Consider the following 18,775-nt stretch of genomic DNA (forward strand, 5'->3'; position numbering starts at 1 on the left):
TTAAAAATTAAGACCAAATTGATTTATTAATCTGGTTAAGAACTCTGATACAAAGCACAGTAAAAGGCCACAGACCAGTCAAGAAAGGCTTCTGGTTTCTACAGTACTTGGACCAGACTCAGGTTGCCAGCTTCAGCTCAAGAATGCAGAGTTCTGCTGGCCAAATGAAGGTCTCCCTTGTTTTTTAAGCTTCAAAAAAGGTCCAGATAAAGAACTTTGGTATTTGCTGGTTTAAACACCACATTTTCCAAGGGGGACCTCACAATGAAACTAAAGCGAAAACCTAACTGAAGTTGCTTTGAGTCTGGAAGGCAAAAACTTTTTTCCTGGTATGCAGGAAAATGCTTACGACAGCGTACTGGAGTAACAGACTGCAGAATAGGCCTCAGATCACAGAAATGTATACAGGTTATCAATCTGTAAATATACACTATAAACAACTGTACATAATATGGCGTAATAGCTTTGTTCGCCGAAACAGCAGGCAACTTTTTTAAGCTTAAGACATCTCCACTTGCCTGAACAGAAAAGGCACAACCTGACACATGCTAAATACTATCGGCTAAACTGGATGAGGCCGCCCGCTCTTTTGCTCTGCTCATGTTAAACAGAACATTTGTAGTGCATTGCTCTACTCTTCTTCAGTTGCCTAACCCTTCTAAGTCTTCAGCAGCAAAATCCATGGAAAATAAGACATGTTATCCACTAATGTTTGAGAACAGTAGTAATGGTCATTCACAAACCTCTTAAAATTTATATTTATATATATATATATTCTGAAAGGCAAGTAGCTGAAGAGTTGTTGTTGTTTTTAAAAGAAATATCAGAAACATGATATACATCTTCATGCTTTGGTGGGGATTCTACCATTTGTAGGTACAACCCCCTAGGCAGTCTCCCAAGCAAGACCCACTGAAAAGAATTCAATGCAACCCAGTGAGCCTTACTCAGGAGAACCTACGTCTTTTTAAAAAATACATATGTAGAAAAGGCTGCATGTGCTCCAGTTTGGAAATAAAATATCCCACCAGCAACCTTTTTTTTTTGGCTCAGTGCAATGAACTGATGTCAGTTTAGAAGTAGCGTAGTGTGTCATTTACAGTGCAAAAATCTATATTCTTTGTACTGGCAAAACGGTCGGCACTGAGGAGGAGGAGAAGGCAGTGCTACTGATCCCCTGAGGAGAATGCTGTTGCAAGTGGGTATGAAGGCCGAGGGCGGCAGGAGGTGGTTCTTGCTGTTCTTGCTTGAGAACGACCAGCAGCACTCTGGGTACAAGCGTTAACTTTCCAAAGTACTCAAATCCACTGCCTTGCTGGAATAAATTAAAAGAAAACGGGTACTTTACAGCTACAATTCCAGTGTCCATGACTACTGCTGCAAAGGTCATTGAGGAGTTTCCGCGTTCTCTAGCAAAGAGTGTCTGTGCAAAGGAGGGTGGGAGAGTTCCCTCTTGTAAGTCTTTGGTGGCAGTTTGGGCAGCAGGGGGCTGGAGTTGTGGCGTGGTGGGACCGGGGGAGCCGCGAGGCTGTTGGGGTTCGGGCTGAGCGCACAGCAGCGCCGCAGCACGCGAGGCGACGGGGTGCTCGGAGGAGTGTTGGGCGAGCTCGGGCACGTGCTGGCTTCCCGCAGCCGGTCGGGGTCCCTGTGAAAGCGTCCCACGGGGGGCGGCTGGAGGTTGAACGAACAGTTCACAAAGTGCTCTGGAGGGCGAAGGGGCACTGGAGGAGGGGTGTCAGGAAGAGGAGGCGGGTCTCTGGGAGGAGGCGGTGGAGGGCTTAGCAGCAGACCAGTGTAAGCTGGGACTCGTGGCTGTATCTTTGGAGGAGGTGGGTGCCTGGGGGGAATAGCGGGAGGATCATCATCGGATCTGGAACTGCCCTGTAACACGAGAGAAGAGAAATTAGCCAGATTGCAGCAAGGCTCCCAGAGCAGCATGAAAGCAAAAGAATATTTAGACCAGGGATCTTGCACTAGTTTTTCCATACCTCTCTCCTTTATCTTCTCTACAAATCTGCTTTGTAAAATCAAATTTTGTATTCTCACACCCCAATCTGAACGGCAGCACCTCGGGCATGCAAGCACACACCACCTAACTGAACCTGATTGTGCAAAGAAAGGAGTTCATCCCCTGGAGAAGGGCATCTTAAAATCTCCAGTAGCACAAATAGTTCCAGCTAGTTTTGAGGCGGCTGTTGCTGTAGGATGTAAATCAGTAAATCACTGGGAGCAGTCAAATACGACATTCCTGGTTTTGCCAGAGTGGAAATGCAAGGGATTGTTTGGTCCAGCCAGTCGAAACTTCCTGTTCCTCTTTTTTTTTTTTTTTTAATTATATTTTTTATTAAACATTTTATCAACACACATACAGAACACAAATACAAAAAGTAAACATCAAAATACAGAAATACAAAAATACAAAAATACAACAAAAAAATATATCATCTCTAATCCATTTTAATATTCATTGTCCTCTGGCTTCCCCAATTCCCTACTATCTGATTTTCTTTTTTATAAACTTCTGTAGCAGTTTCTAAATCATCCTTCTTACCCATCATATAGTCTCTTTAACACTTCAAAAATTTCATCTTTATATCATCTATCATATTTTCTCCCTTTCAATCTTCTATTATTTCCCTATTGCCTTAACTTCTTTATTTTCCTGGATGTTCAAAATCTAGTTTTCAAATTCATACCCTATGTATATTTTAAATTTCTTCCAATCTTTTAAAACTTTGTCATTTGTTTGGTCCCGGAGTCTTCCTGTCAATTCTGCCAATTCCATATAATCCATCATTTTCATTTGCCATTCCTGCCTCGAAGGCAGTTCCTCTTTTTTCCAATATTGTGCTATTAAGATCCTAGCGGCTGTGGTGGCATACATAAACAAATTAACATCGTCCTTGGGGATTTCTTCCCCAATTATTCCAAGCAAAAAGGCTTCCGGTTTTTTCAAAAATGTGTTTTTAAACATCTTTTTCAACTCATTATAAATCATTTCCCAGAAGCCTTTTATCTTAGGGCATGTCCACCACATATGGTAGAATGAGCCAACATCCTGCTTACATTTCCAACATTTATTGTCGCTTTTGTGATACATTTTAGCCAGCTTGACCGGCGTCAAATACCATCTATACATCATTTTCATCAAATTTTCCTTCAACACAGTACAAGCCGTAAATTTCATACCCTTCTTCCACAATTTTTCCCACTCCGACATCATCACATTATGACCCAAGTCCTTGGCCCATTCAATCATCACTGATTTTGTTTGCTCATCTTTCAAATGCCATTCTAGCAACAAATTATACATTCTAGACAAATTCTTGTAGTCTGTCTCTAATAACTCCGTTTCTAATTTCGACTTTTCTGTCTGGAATCCTATTTTTTTATCTAGCTTGAATGCTTCATTTATCTGCACATACTGAAACCAGTCACTCAACCTATCTTTCAGTTGTTCATATGGCCTTAACTTAAAGTGGTTTCCCACCTCCATCAGGATATCTTTGTATTTCAACCTATTCTCATCCATATTTGTCCTTTTAGGTTTCTTTGCCTCAAGTGGTGAGATCCACCTAGGAGTTTTTCTTTCCAATAGATCTTTGTATCTAATCCAAACATTAAACAATGATTTCCTAATTATATGGCTTTTAAAACCTTTGTGTAATTTTACTTTATCATACCATAAATATGCATGCCAACCAAACGCATTATCATGGCCCTCTAAATCCAACAAGTCATCATTGTCTAACAAAAACCATTCCTTCAACCAACAAAAAGCTGCGGCTTCAAAATAAATCTTTAAGTCTGGCAAGGAGAATCCTCCTCTTTCTTTTACATCAGTCAAAAGTTTGTATTTAATCCTGGGTTTCTTCCCCTGCCAGACAAATTTAGACAGTGTCTTCTGCCACTCTTGAAAACATTTCATTTTGTCAACTATCGGTAGGGCCTGAAATAAAAACAACATTCTCGGCAATACATTCATTTTAACAGTTGCAATTCTTCCCATTAAGGACAATTTCAACCTTGACCATACTTCCAAATCTCTTTGGATTTCTTTCCAAAGTTTCTCATAATTGTCTTTATACAAGTTCAAATTTTTTGACGTCATATTAACTCCTAGGTATTTCACCTTTTTTACACACTTCAGTCCTGTGCAATCCTCTATATTCTGTCTCTCTTGCAATGTCAAGTTCTTTTCTAGTACTTTAGTTTTCCCTTTATTTAACTTAAAGCCTGCCACACTGCCAAACTCTTGAATTATCTGCAGTACTCTCACTGCGCTCTGTTCAGGGTTCTGCAAGGTCAGTACTAAATCGTCTGCAAAGGCTTTTAACTTATATTGTTTTGTACCCACTGTAATTCCTTTAACACCATCATCGTTCCTTATCATGTTCAACAAAACCTCCAGAACGGAAATGAATAGCAGGGGGGAGAGTGGGCACCCTTGTCTTGTTCCTTTCTCAATTCTTATCTCTTCTGAGACCACATTATTTACAATAATCTTAGCTCTTTGCTCAGAGTAAATACCATTAATCCCATTAACAAAGTTTTGGCCAACCTCCATTTTTACAAAATTTCTTTTCATAAAATTCCAAGAGATATTATCAAAAGCTTTTTCGGCATCTACAAAAATTAACATTGCTTTGGTGTTTATTTTCACTTCCAATCTCTCAAGAATATCTATTATAATTCTCACATTGTCTTTCATATGTCTACCAGGCAGGAATCCTGCCTGGTCTTTATGAATTAAGTCTTTCAACACCCTTTTCAATCTTGATGCCAAAATACTAGCAAATATCTTATAGTCCACATTTAGTAAGGAGATTGGTCTGTAATTTTTAACCTGAGTCTTATCCACATCCGGTTTTGGTATCAGAGAGATAAAAGCTTCTTTCCAAGTCTCTGGTGCTTTGCCCCCCCCTAAAATCTCATTTGCTACCTCCATTAATGGTTGTATCAACCAGTTTTTTAATGTTTTGTAGTACTTGGAGGTAAGTCCATCAGGTCCTGGGGCTTTGTCGTTTTTCAATTCTTGTATTGCTGTTTCAACCTCCTGTCTTGTGATCAATCCATTCAGTAGGCTCTTTTGTTGTGTTGGAATTTTTTGCAGTCCATTTTCTTTTATAAACTTCTCAATTCCATCTAAATCTTCTTTTTCCCTTTTATATAACTGTTTGTAATATTTTGTAAAGCATTTCCGTATCTCTGCAGGGTTCTCAATAGATTTTCCTTCATCCATAATCTTTATAATTGTATTCTCTTTTTGTCTTTTCTTCAATTGCCAAGCCAACAATTTTCCACATTTATTGGCCGATTCGAAAGATCTTTGCTTCATTCTTCTAATTTTCCATTCAATTTCTTCATTTATTATTTGGGAGTACTGCACCTGCAAAGCTTTTATCTCTTTTTGAACTTCCTGACTTTTTGGATTATCTCTCAATTTTTTTTCTTTTTCTTTCAATTTGTCTAAAATCTTTTCCTTCTTTTCATTCCTCCTCTTCTTCCAAATTGTATTCTATTGAATCAAGAATCCTCTCATTACTGCTTTGCCGGCATCCCAAACCATTGTAATATTTTGTCCTTTGTTCAGATTTAATTCAAAATAATCTTTCAACATCTTCTGGGCCTTATTATTTATCTGCTCATTTCTCAGTAAAGAGTCATTCATCCTCCATCTAAAAGAACCCTGCAGGTACTGTTTTAACTCCATTAAAACTGCGTTGTGGTCTGAATAAGTTCTGGGGCATATCTCGCTTTTTGTCACTTTTGGACATAAGTCCTTTGTAATCCAAATATAGTCCAATCTACTTCCTGACTTTTGCGAGTCCGAAAAAAAGGTGAACTCTTTTTCTAATGGATTTTTTAGCCTCCAAACATCTACTAAATCAAAATTCTCCACCAAATCAAAGAATGTTTTTGGAAGCTTGCCATCATTAGATATTTTTTGTCTTTGAGTTCTATCCATCATAGTCGATACAGCCCCATTAAAATCTCCCATCATTATGATCTTATAATCCAAATATTCCAACAGCGCAGTATGAATGTTCTTGAAAAAGTCTGATTTAGCTTCATTTGGTGCATAAATTCCAAGTATCAAACATTTTTCGCCTTGCAGAGATATTTCCACTGCGATATATCTCCCTGTTTCATCCTTAAACAATAGTCTAGGGTTATATTTTTCCTTTACATAGATGACTACCCCTCTTTTCTTAACTTTATCAGAAGATATAAATTCTTGGCCCAATAACTTATTTTGTAAAATTCTTCTATGAGTCCTAATTACATGGGTCTCTTGTAAACAGATAATGTCCAAATTCTGTTTTTTAACTACATGATAAATCTTCCTTCTTTTAACGCATGAATTTAGTCCATTCACGTTCCACGAAAGTACTCTTAACGCCATCTTGTTTTACTTTAAAGTTTAATCTTCGTCTCCTGGTCCAGCGCCAATCCCTGCTCCTGCTCCTGCCAGCAATTCTAAATCGAATGCTCCTGGTCCAGCTCCTGCTCCCAAACCTTGGCCTCCTCCAGTTGGTGATTTAAAATCCTCTGCGTGGCTTTCCAAAAATCTTCTTCCTGTTCCTCTTGGCCTGGAGCATCCTTCCTCGCATGTGACTAGTGGGTGGGAGTGACCTTTCCGGACCTGGTAAAAGGCCAAGGCATGCTGCTACTCTCCCTCTTTCCCCATCTTCCTTTCGTCCTGCGAACTTCCCGGACGCTAACTGCAGTCATTAGGTCAACCCACATATGGGGTAAACCTGTTTGTATATGCTTGTAACTTTAAGCCTTAAGCCTGCCTTCAAGGATCACACTCTGCTCTTGCCTGATCGTGAGTAAACTTCCTTTTTATTGCTTATGAATAAGACTGTGGTGTCTTTATTCTTTTAGGAGGGATTCAAGGGGTCTTACCAGGAAAATATTAGAACACATTTCAATCTGGACAAGCCAGATGGAATTATGTATTGTCTTAAGAAACTTACACGAGTTTGCAACTAGTTTTCTGCTGTGTAAAGGGGAATGCACTCTGCCAAGTAAAGAAACTTGCTAACGCAAGTTAGGAAGGATATTAATAAACAATACATCCTCTCCTGCTACCCTGAATATCCCCACAGTTGCAGCATGGAAGAGGCTGGCACACTGCATTCTGAGTCTGTTTGTCTGTGTGTCTGTCTACATACACACAAACACAAGCAATAACAGAGCAAGGTGAAGCAGGGAGGCAGAGCAGACAAACTCACATAGCATTGAGGTATCTACCCTGTCCAGAATGGAAAATTACACATACCTTGGAGTTCAAAGAATCGTGATCAAACTTCTTGCGAGGAGGCAGAGGAGGAGGAACCAGAGCCTCTTCACTTAATTTATGCAAACTCCCACATGAGCTGAAGAATGACTCTGAATGAGGGAGGAGAAGTAAGAGAGCGTGTCATGTCTAACTTTTGCTGCTCTTTACCGCCAAGGCCTTCAAGAAATTCAGAAACCAATCTCTATGACTTCAACATTTCTAACAGAAGTACAGCAAATCTGTGAAATTGACTGGTTTTTTAAAACAAGAAACTAGCATACAAAAATTCTCTTTTGCCAGCTGTCAAAGTCCATAGAAATTAACAAATTTGTTTAAGGGAATTCTGTAGTACTCACTTGATTGTGGCAAAAAGACAGGTGCAAATATGCTGTTGTTGCTACCTGTAAAGATAAGGTGGAAAGGAGATTATTTGCATGTCCCATTGCACTGATCGGCTAAGAAAATAAGAGAAAGGCTGAGTACTGGTTGCTCATACAATGCCTGCTACATAAGGACACAATTTTCTGCTACCCAAACTTCACAAAGGACATCATGGGTTCTTTGGACCATTAACACCAGGATACACCTACCTAAAAAGGACTTTCAGGTTCATTTCCCAAGGGTCTTGCAGGATGAACATGCATCCAGTGCTTGAAAAAACCCTTTTGTTTCTTAATTTATTGACAGGACTTTGAATATTCTGGGCCCAAAATTGTCTGAACTTTCTGATCAGCATTCTAGAAACTGCAGGAAGCCACCACCTACCCTAATTTCAAAGTTCAAAAAAGGAATGGGGGAGAGGAAGGCCTAAGAGCAACACACTTTTAATGAATCAGATGATGCCAGGTGTTGGGTTGAACCCCCACCCCACCCAACCAGTCAGCCTGCTTGTTGCCCCTCCTCCATTTGAGCTCAATAAAACCAACATTTAAAAAAACCAGGGCTATTGATTTTAAAACAGGCCGCAATGGTTTAGAAGACTCCAGCAGAAAGGTGAAGCTCAAAATATGCACCGTCACCCATCAGATATCACAGGAGGAGAGCAATTCCCACCCCCCCATGGCTGTCTTCAAGCCAACAGGTACAAAGAATTCACTTAGCTCCATTTTATCAGTGTAACTAATTCACTGGAGGCTACTTAGAACACAGACCGTAAGAGCTGTTGAGATCCATGTCTAGGAACACGCTGAGGTCTGAAGATGCAGACACCGGCGGAGTGGATGGTATGACTGGCGAGGTTGGGGCTGACGCTGCAGACTCGTGTTCGGCTTCTGTAATTCTACTAAAACTAATCTTGTAGGGCTCCTTTTCAAGAGGCGTTGGGTGGCCCCTCAATGTGCCCGAAGTGGAGCTGTGCCTGCCTGTATTGGGCCTTATTCCAGGTGATTTCAGAGAGTAGTTTGTTTTCCTGGGCTAGAATGAGAAATAAGCCATTTCAGAGATCTTCCTCCCACAAATGCCTTGCAAGGAAACAAACCAGTGCAGGAAACGTTCAATGATGAAGAAACAGCTATCTGAAAGAACTGGGTTTCATGGGCTTACTCTGAAGTAAGTCTACACAAGGCTTTTCTTTTTAGTAGAACTACAGACCAATTCTCCTCCACAAAGCAAGTAAAAATAATTTCCTTCCAACGATAGTGAGATACGAAAACCAAACACATTTTCTCCAAGCCAAAACGTTGGGGAAGGGGACCCCATCAATTAATATTTAACAAATAAAATACTGCCCAGTTGTTCTGAAACTACAGAGAAGGGGGGGCACTTTTAAAAGTCAAGAAGAAGAGGAGTTTGGATTTGATATCCTGCTTTATCACTACCCTAAGGAGTCTCAAAGTGGCTAACAATCTCCTTTCCCTTCTTCCCCCACAACAAACACTCTGTAAGGTGAGTGAGGCTGAGAGACTTCAGAGAAGTGTGACTAGCCCAAGGTCACCCAGCAGCTGCATGTGGAGGAGCAAGGAATCGAACCCGGTTCACCAGATTACGAGTCCACTGCTCTTAACCACTACACCACACTGGCTCTCTCAAGAAAAATAAGGAGTAAACAAACTGGAAGGAATCTACTTTGATGGGAAGGAAGAATGGCACAGCTTCTGAAGGCATTGGGGTACCACATGCACCCCCCCCCAGAATGTTGATTGGTTGCCCTCAGCTGCCTTATAGACTGAGGTCCAGCCAACTCTCCCTCAGACAAGCAACCATCTGCATCTTTACGTACAAGGAAGCTCTTGCTCCACCCATTTTTTAAAAAAGTGCAAATCAAATGTATACACTTTTAAACAGAGTCTAAGACCCCCCCCCAAGTGACTTACATATCTAGGGGGCTGCTTGCAGTTTCGAGGCTCAATCTCCAGTGATTTGTTGAACAAGTAGTCGGTAAATTCTTTCTCTGGAGAGCTTCCCATGGGGTTCAGATTTTCAAAGAACCTCTGGAAAGACAAAAATACATTTTCAACCAAACTGAATAAAAGTTCCCATTTACAAGCTGCGCCCATGCACAGACCCATCCCTGAGGGAAAAGGTGCTGTGTTTGAGGCAGCAGTTCGACAGGCCAACCCATCCTTATGCCCTGCATTGAATTCACAGAATGCTATGAGAAGGAAGTTGGAGAACACCTAGCCTAGCTGTTTCCCCGTCTTGAGCAACATGCATCATTTTCAGGACATGACGCTCACTTCCAATTAGCAAAGGGTGCCCAGAGTGGAGCAGTGCCCAGTTCTGAACTAGGCTCGTTTAACTGACACATTTAGCAAATACAGCTTGGAAAAATGGATGCTCTGAGATATGCACGGCTAAATGTGAGCCTCAACTTCACATTTGCAGCTGCTGTCATAGCCTCAGCAGAACACCAGAGAGTTTTCTTTCACCTTCACATGCACACAGCCAAGACCCCCCATGCTCTCCAATTACCCGTATGTCTGGTTCGACCCGTAAGCAGTATGGCTGGTTTTGATACTGCTGGATTTCTCCTGTGATTTCAGCCACTTTCCTCCTCTTGCTGAAGTTGATTAATCCTTTCCCTTGTCTTTTAAGGAAGTCGGGATTCCCTTCCTCAGTCTTCAGAATATTTGTTAAGTATATTCCTAATTGGGGAACAGGAAAAGATTTTAAGTTTTCCACATTCATGCCATCTTTTTTGCTCATGACTAAGACTGTAAGTAAAGGAAGGAAAGCTCATTCTAATAGCTTCCCCGACTCTTCTCATTATCTATGCTGGCATCCTTTTGGCCTTGGCACTATCTGCAGTATACACGCCAGCTGATTGGACTGATTTGGCCCTCTTGACTTTGCATTTCAACTTCATTTGTACCAAGCTCTGCCTTTCGGGAACGTTTCCTCCCTTGAAGTCCATTGTGACCATGTTGGATTTTCTTGGGAATTGGCCATGTTCGTTGTAAACTATAGTCACTGTTGCCAAATGGCTTGGCAACACTTACATATTGCACTAGGTACTGTATTTTAATGTGATGTTGTATTGTTTCCGAGCACAATTCAAAGTGTTGGTGTTGACCTTTAAAGCCCTAAACGGCCTCGGTCCAGTATACCTGAAGGAGCGTCTCCACCCCCATCGTTCTGCCCGGACACTGAGGTCCAGCGCCGAGGGTCTTCTGGCGGTTCCCTCCCTACGAGAAGCCAAGTTACAGGGAACCAGGCAGAGGGCCTTCTCGGTAGTGGCACCCACCCTGTGGAATGCCCTCCCACCAGAGGTCAAAGAGAACAACAATTACCAGACCTTCAGAAGGCATCTCAAGGCAGCCCTGTTTAGGGAAGCTTTTAATGTTTGATGGATTTCTGTATTTTAATGTTTTGTTGGAGGCCGCCCAGAGTGGCTGGGGGAACCTGGCCAGATGGGCGGGGTATAAATAATAAATTATTATTATTATTATTGTGCTTTTAATATTTTGTTGGGAGCTGCCAAGAGTGACTGTGGCAACCTAGTCGGACGGGTGGCATATAAATATAAATAATATAAATATAAATATAAATAAATAATATAAATATTTCCTATTTCTACATTTAATAATGTAGAAAGCTTCTTTAAAAAACAAAATACAGTGCCATGGTTTCATCACCCCGTTCTAAACAGATGTAGCAAACTGCCCCTTAATTCTGCTTCTGTGCCATAACTTACCAAAGAAAGGCACACAGGGTGGGTTGATTGACTTGAGTTTAGCAAGGTATTTTTTAAAGTGATCTTGACTTAATTCTACTGCTTCATCCAAAATTTTCTTTTTTCTCTCCTGCAGTGCCTAATTTAACAAGGAGAGAAAGAGAGCCACACATTGCTATATTTAATACTACAGCATATTTAACACTAGCCAGAAATCTGTGATCATGCTATACATTATTTCATTTAATCTCTTCATTTTTTAATTATTCAGCCAATCAAGTTACAAAGTCAGCTTTAGGGTCTGCCAAAGCTATTTTACCCAGTATATGAAGACAGACACTTAGGAATACCCAGCAAATTGCAAAATGTATTGCATATAAAAAACAATAGAGATGTTCATAATACAGAAACTGCCAGAAACCATTACTTTCCACCAGGCTGAAGTTTGGCAGAGCACAAAGCAAAATGGGAACATAGGATCTCTGAGAGCTCTGAGATACACAAGCTTGATTTTAGAAAAGCAACTCTACCCTTCCACCCAAACTCCCTACCTAAAACTACATATACTTTATCAGAGCAAAACCATGCAGATTTGTATTGCGCTTCATTAGCCTTTAAATGTGGATCATTTTAGTTTTTAAAAAGCTGGCTATACTTCCAACACTGGTACAGACACCCAAGCTTACCTCAAATGTGTGATCCAATCTGTACACGGAGACAGAATTCATTGCACTTACAATCTCCAGCACACCATTAAAATTATTCAAGTCTTGGAAAACCTGCAAGATTTCTATAATCCTGCCTAAGATGGCCACTCGCTCTTCAAAGTTCTCTGTTTCCACAATGCACCTAATTTATGAGAAAGAGGGAGAGAAAATCCATACATTTTTAGCCACCATGCTAAGTTCAAGTTGCTGCTTTGGGTGTATAAACCTTAGAATCAGGATATGTGAAAAATAATCTCACCCCTTATATACCAAATCAATCACTGCACTCTGCAACTGAGAGCCTCCCATAGGTGCCATCTGTTCAGGAGGCTCATTCTGTTGAGGTCCATTGAGGGAATGACTTGCCTAAGGCCACTCAGTAACCTTCATGGCTGGGCAGCACTTCAAACCCATGTGTCTCTGATCCTACCCAAATGTTCTGTTTATTATACCACAGAAATATCCTTGCATAAAAGAAACTAGAACATGATGAAGACTACTATATCTGTTTTCAAGTTTCAAAATCACATTAAAGTAAAATAAAAAGTGCTTCCTCCTCTTCATGGTTGATAGTGTGGTTTCAAATCCCACCTGATCATCATGGTACAAAATGGCTTTGAGGGGCAGGTGGGAGCCACCTGCAATGTCCCCAGTGCAGCTGACAGTCTCAGTGTATTGCCCTCTTCAACTTCCCGAGGTAGCATGTGTTCACATATTTCCAAATTAGATTCTAAACCAGGCATCCCCAAACTGCGGCCCTCCAGATGTTTTGGCCTACAATTCCCATCTTCCTCGACCACTGGTCCTGTTAGCTAGGGATCATGGGAGTTGTAGGCCAAAACATCTGGAGGGCTGCAGTTTGGGGATGACCGGTTTAAAGGGTAACGGGAAGAGGGGAGGAAGGGACATGCTCACGTCCTCCGACTACAGCTTTTCAAAGTAAGCATTTTTCAAACTGATGTAAAGGCAAACTGATGTCACCGAAAAATGAGCTACAACATGAATGAATGGCCCTGTTGATCATGGCTTATTATTCTAGCTTATTTCATCAGGTATCCTTTTACTTTCAAGTATTTTTTAAAAAAATATTTCAGGCGATAAGTAACAGGAAGAAAGGTATGGAACGACTATAATCAGATTAATCTTAAAAAGGAAAGTTACCTGCAATGCTTTTTTTTTTGAGGGGCCCAAACCTTACTAACAGAACATAACAAATACAGTCGTACCTTGGAAGTCGGATGGAATCTGTTCTGGAAGTCTGTTCGACTTCCAAAATGTTCAAAAACCAAAGCGTGGCTTCTGATTGGCTGCAGGAGCTTCCTGCAGCCAATCAGAAGCCCCGTTGGACCTTCGGCTTCCAAAAATAGTTCGCAAACCAGAACAATCACTTCTGTGTTTGGGATGTTCGGGAGCCAAGTCGTTCGGGAACCAAGCTGTTTGACTTCCAAGGTACGACTGTAATGGAAACTGTAAATGTTCAGTAAACGTTTTATAATGCAAAGGTCAGGAGTTGTGTGAATGGTGTTATTATACAGTTTAGTCACTAGGTGGCACTGGACTTGGCTGTATATGGAGTTTTCTGCTCTGGTCTGAAAGACAAAAAAGTTATTGTCCGGCTCCCTGGTGAAAAATGTGTGTTCTCATAGCCTTCTATGACAGGAGCCTCCCAGTGATCAGTGATGCCTCTACTTGATTCACCACTTACTTTTCAAACCAAAGCGTGAGGTTTGTGGTATGCCTAATCATTTTCAGCAAATTTGGAGAATTAATTTCTTTATCTTCTTTTGTCCATACACTCCCAACAAGTTCAGATGGCTGGACAGCCCTGAAACAGAAACAGACAAGCCCACAAATGTGAGATACGGATATGGAAAGCTGAGGAAGACATTGATGCTGCGGAAGGGATGATGCCGGCTATCAAGAGATGTGATGTGGTGGTCACATGTCTGCTACTGTGGACTGCTGCCTTTTATGCTGCTCAGCAATTTTCCAGAAAGGGGAATCAAAGGTTACATAAGGACATCAATTTCAGCTAATCAATCAGTGGCCCAATTCTTCTAAATCTGAGGTCTGCCGATTCCATCATTCTAGGCTTGTTTTGTTCTTTCAAATGACACGGTCATCTTTTCATGCATGCTTTAGCTGAGATTCCTTCATTGCAGTGGGTGGTGCGGGTGGCGCTGTGGTCTAAACCACCAAGCCTCTTGGGCTTGCCGATCAGAAGGTTGGCAGTTCGAATCCCCGCGATGGTAGTGAGCTCCCATTGCTCTGTCCCAGCTCCTGCCAACCTAGCAGTTCGAAAGCATGGCAGTGCAAGGAGATAAGTAAGTACCCCTGTGGCGGGAAGGTAAATGGTGTTTCCATGCGCTCTGGTTTCCGTCATGGTGTTCTGTTATGCCAGAAGCGGTTTACTCATGCTGGCAATATGACCCGGAAAGCTGTCTGTGGACAAACACCGGCTTCCTCAGCCTGAAACCCCACAGTCGCCTTTAACTGGACTTAACCGTCCAGGGGTCCTTAACCTTTACCATTGCAGTAAAAAGGTAAAGGTAAAGGGACCCCTGACCATTAGGTCCAGTCGTGACCGACTCTGGGGTTGTGTGCTCATCTCGCATTATTGGCCGAGGGAGCCCGCGTATAGCTTCCAGGTCATGTGGCCACCATGACAAAGCCGCTTCTGGCAAACCAGAGCAGCACATGGAAACGCCGTTTACCTTCCCGCTGGAGCGGTTCCTATTTATCTACTTGCATTTTGACGTGCTTTCGAACTGCTAGGTTGGCAGGACCATTGCAGTAGGATGGACTAAATGACCCTTAGGACCCCTTCCAACGCTAAGATTTTATGTTTCTATAATTCTATAATTCACCCTCCCTATTAAGTATCAGATCATGTGTACAAGAAACTAAGTATTAGATGCACTAATTAAAGAAGTGCTAGATTAAAAAAAACACATTTCTACTAATCCTCTCCTTTCAGAAACCCCCAATTATGGCTTTGCTGTATAAATCTTTATGATTTATACTGTACTTCAGAAAGGTCAGAGCACCCACTTTAGAATGATCCAAGCACCCTCCCCTTTTTTGGGGTAACTGGATGAGGTTGGATGCCTCCCTCATACCTAAAGGAGAAAAAGCAAAGCACTTTACATTTATTATCCAAGCAGTCTTTAAAGGTTAGAGAGATTTTAATCAGAGACTCCCTGGTTCATCTATGTGCATGAAACCACCTTGAAACGGACTATTTTTCCATTTAGTCCTGGACTGTCTCTTCAAATCTTTCCCCATCTTCCTACCTTTTAATTGGAGCTATCAGGGACTGACCTGGGGACAATGTGCCTCACCATGGCTCCTTCCTTGACTGCTCAGCTACTTTGGAATGTTCCACCTGATTGGTGCATGACATAAATACAGTGGTACCTCTACTTACGAATAACTCTACTTACGAATAGTTACAGGTGGGTAGCCGTGTTGGTCTGAGTCGAAGCAAAATTAAAAAAATTCCTTCAGTAGCACTTTAAAGACCAACTAAGTTTTTATTTTGGTATGTACATGCACACGAAAGCTCATACCAAAATAAAAACTTAGTTGGTCTTTAAGGTGCTACTGAAGGAATCTACTTACGAATGTTTCTACTTACGAATAGAGCTCCGTCCGCCATCTTGGATGCTGTTTAGATAGGATTTTTTCTACTTATGAATTTTTAGATAGGGTTGCTTTGACTTACGAATTTTTTCTCCCAATGCATTCCTATGGGATTCAACTTACAAATTTTTTCGACTTACGAATGTGCGTTCGGAATGCATTAAATTCGTAAGTAGAGGTACCACTGTACCACAGACTGATGGTGCACACTTGGCATATACAGTGGTACCTCTACTTACGAATTTAATGTGTTCTGAACGCACATTCGTAAGTCGAAAAAAATTGTAAGTTGAATCCCATAGGAATGCATTGGGAGAAAAAATTCGTAAGTCGAAGCAACCCTATCTAAAAATTCGTAAGTAGAAAAAAATCCTATCTAAACCGCATCCAAGATGGCGGATGGAGCTCCGTTTGTAAGTAGAAACATTCGTAAGTAGAGTTATTCGTAAGTAGAGGTACCACTGTACTGGTATGTGAGCATGTATACTCCTCATACTGCTACCTATACCATGCAGACTGAATCTGATAGGAGAGGAGCACTCTGCGGTTCCTCAGGTGATGTAGGTCCAACAGAACACACTCTACCTGTAGAGATCAGATTCCAGGAGAGTCAGCTGCCGAGCAATCTCTATGGGGTGCAGAGTCATGAGGTCAAAAGTCTCAAACTGGCGGCTGATGTGCCACTCAATTGGGGGCGGAGGGCTCTCAAAAGTTATGTTGTGGCTAATGCCGTTTGCATGAGCCTGCTTCTTCCTCCTGATGATCTTCACAATGGATTCCACCCACTTCTTCATGGATTTGCCTGGAAGACATATTGGATACGGTATGAAGGTCGTACAGATGCTTCAAATAATTTTGTGGCAGGGTTGCTCATTCCATATTCACTGGTTTGGGATTTTACGGTGGCTGAATTTAGGGCCAATTCTGCAGGAAATGAAACCACCACCTTCTGCATGCAGAAGTGTGCGCTGTAACACGGCACGGAGCAATGAATCCACTGCCCCACACCCCAAATCTCTGGAAATCTTGTTCAACAACCCCCTCTAGCACCTTATGTATACATACACATCTAGTATTCATCATCAGTCCTGCCTTTTTGCAAGCTCTGTATGCCATGTAAGAACATAAAAAGAACCCTGTTGGAGCAGGCTAAAGCAGGCACCCCCAAACTTCGGCCCTCCAGATGTTTTGGACTACAATTCCCATCTTCCCCCACCACTGGTCCTCTTAGCTAGGGATCATGGGAGTTGTAGGCCAAAACATCTGGAGGGCCGAAGTTTGGCGATGCCTGGGCTTAAAGGCTTGTTTAAAGCAGCATCCTGACTTCACAGCAGCTAACTAGATGCCTATGGAAAGCCCAGAATCAGAACCTGAGCATAATAATAATAATAATAATAATAATAATAATAATAATAATTTATTTATACCCCGCCCATCTGGCTGGGTTTCCCCAGCCACTCTGGGCGGCTTACAACAGAAAAATGAAATAAAATAATCTATTAAACATTAAAAGCCTCCCTAAAGAGTCCCTGTGAGTCCCATCAGCTGGTATTCAAATGCATACTGCCTTTGACAGTGGAGTCAGAACATGGCCTTCATGGATAATAGCAATTGACAATCATCATCTCCATGATTTCATCTGATCCTCTTTCAAAGCTATCCAAGTTGGGCGGCCTTTCCTGCATCTTGTGGGAGTGAACGCCATAGTCTGTTTATCTGCTATGTGAAGAAGTACCGTATTTTTCTGTGTATACACGGCTAGTGCATTTTCTTAATTTTGGGTTAAAAAAATAGGGGTCGTCTTATACATGGGGGCGCCTTATACACGGAAAAATACAGCACTTATTTTTGTCTGGCCTGAATCTGCCAACTATCAGCTTCATTGGATGAGTAATAGAATAGGCTGGGGAAAGCCAGTTTAAATATATCAGTGCAAGTCAAGCTCTTCCAAAGGGCTACACCTTTATGTACACAGTGGTGCAGTTTGCACATAATGCTAAGCCAAACCATGGGTTAGCTGGTACGAGCAAACATGCAGGCTCCCAGAGAGCCGACTGAAGCCACTTTGCTGCTCCCGTTGTTGCACACATAGTTTTAGACAAAAACCATCTGTGAAGTTGCTCTTAAATCATTTACAGCACTACTTTATATGTGAACTTTTCCTGGAAGAATCAAGAGACAGATTCTGATTGAAGTTATGAAACTGAGACGCTTTTCCTGTTGCAAAACAAAGTTAAATGGAAAGGAAACTGACAGCTTGTTGCTGGCTTGAAGTGGTAGTAAATACCATTGTCTTCTGAGTAAGCACAGCCAAGTAGAATTTTCAGAATTTCTTAAGATGCTAAATCCACTTAGCAGATGAGAGAGAGCATTCCAATTTAAACAAGGGTTAACTCAAGACACGTACCTCTTACAGTGGAAATAAATGTTTCCAATTTATCAAGTAGCTCCTGATCTCTCTCAAAGTCATAATAATGGTGTTCCACCCAGTGCCGAAACACATTTAATATCCTGGTTGTAAAAAGAAGTGGAGGGGGAAGAAAGAAATGCCACCAGTTTAGTTTTCATAAACCCAGACTGAGGCAGACATGTTCAACCAAGGAGAAATCAAGGCTGGAGGAGGATAGCATTTTCTGATATATATATTTTTTAAAAATGTGGATTATCTTGTGAGCCACCAGGTTATTTTCTAATTAGAGGATTAAAGTCCCCTGTGTCTTTAGACAAACTCAAGAGTAGAACCACTGAAATTAATGGACATTGCTAAGTTAGGTTCATTCATTTCAATGGGTAAAATTTAGCTGGCTACAACCCATAATCTGATTTAGAGGTATGCAATTTGGAATCTCCCCAGTACATGTATTATTTCAGGCACATTTAGGCACAGGTTAATTCCTAAGATCACACTCACATTTTTCACAAGGGAAGCAGAAACAACTTCCACCAATATTGGTGAAGATTCACCCTTCACCCCTGTAGTGCCACAGTAACACCTTCAATATTACGTCGGCATCTGGTCAAACAACA

At 41.4% G+C, this 18,775-nt stretch overlaps 1 protein-coding gene across 2 annotated transcripts in view; it reads right to left on the reverse strand.

Moving 5' to 3' along the window:
• SOS2 (SOS Ras/Rho guanine nucleotide exchange factor 2) overlaps positions 1 to 18,775 on the reverse strand; it is a 41,668-nt gene continuing 22,893 nt past the window's right edge. The window contains exons 13-23 of one of the 2 annotated variants that reach the window (XM_035097409.2): positions 18,156 to 18,259; positions 16,334 to 16,550; positions 13,812 to 13,931; positions 12,086 to 12,248; positions 11,421 to 11,538; positions 10,199 to 10,371; positions 9,601 to 9,717; positions 8,440 to 8,701; positions 7,645 to 7,689; positions 7,289 to 7,398; positions 1 to 1,881 (exon numbers count right to left, since the gene is read on the reverse strand). In XM_035097409.2, coding sequence (XP_034953300.1) covers positions 1,387 to 1,881; positions 7,289 to 7,398; positions 7,645 to 7,689; positions 8,440 to 8,701; positions 9,601 to 9,717; positions 10,199 to 10,371; positions 11,421 to 11,538; positions 12,086 to 12,248; positions 13,812 to 13,931; positions 16,334 to 16,550; positions 18,156 to 18,259 — 1,924 coding nt within the window. In that variant the 3' untranslated portion in view covers positions 1 to 1,386. Of the gene's footprint in view, positions 1,882 to 2,330; positions 3,950 to 7,288; positions 7,399 to 7,644; positions 7,690 to 8,439; positions 8,702 to 9,600; positions 9,718 to 10,198; positions 10,372 to 11,420; positions 11,539 to 12,085; positions 12,249 to 13,811; positions 13,932 to 16,333; positions 16,551 to 18,155; positions 18,260 to 18,775 lie in introns of those variants that run through there. The other variant, XM_060270091.1, reaches the window with a different exon arrangement.

This window comes from Zootoca vivipara, chromosome 1 (assembly GCF_963506605.1).
Source record: "Zootoca vivipara chromosome 1, rZooViv1.1, whole genome shotgun sequence".
Lineage (NCBI taxonomy): Eukaryota > Metazoa > Chordata > Lepidosauria > Squamata > Lacertidae > Zootoca > Zootoca vivipara.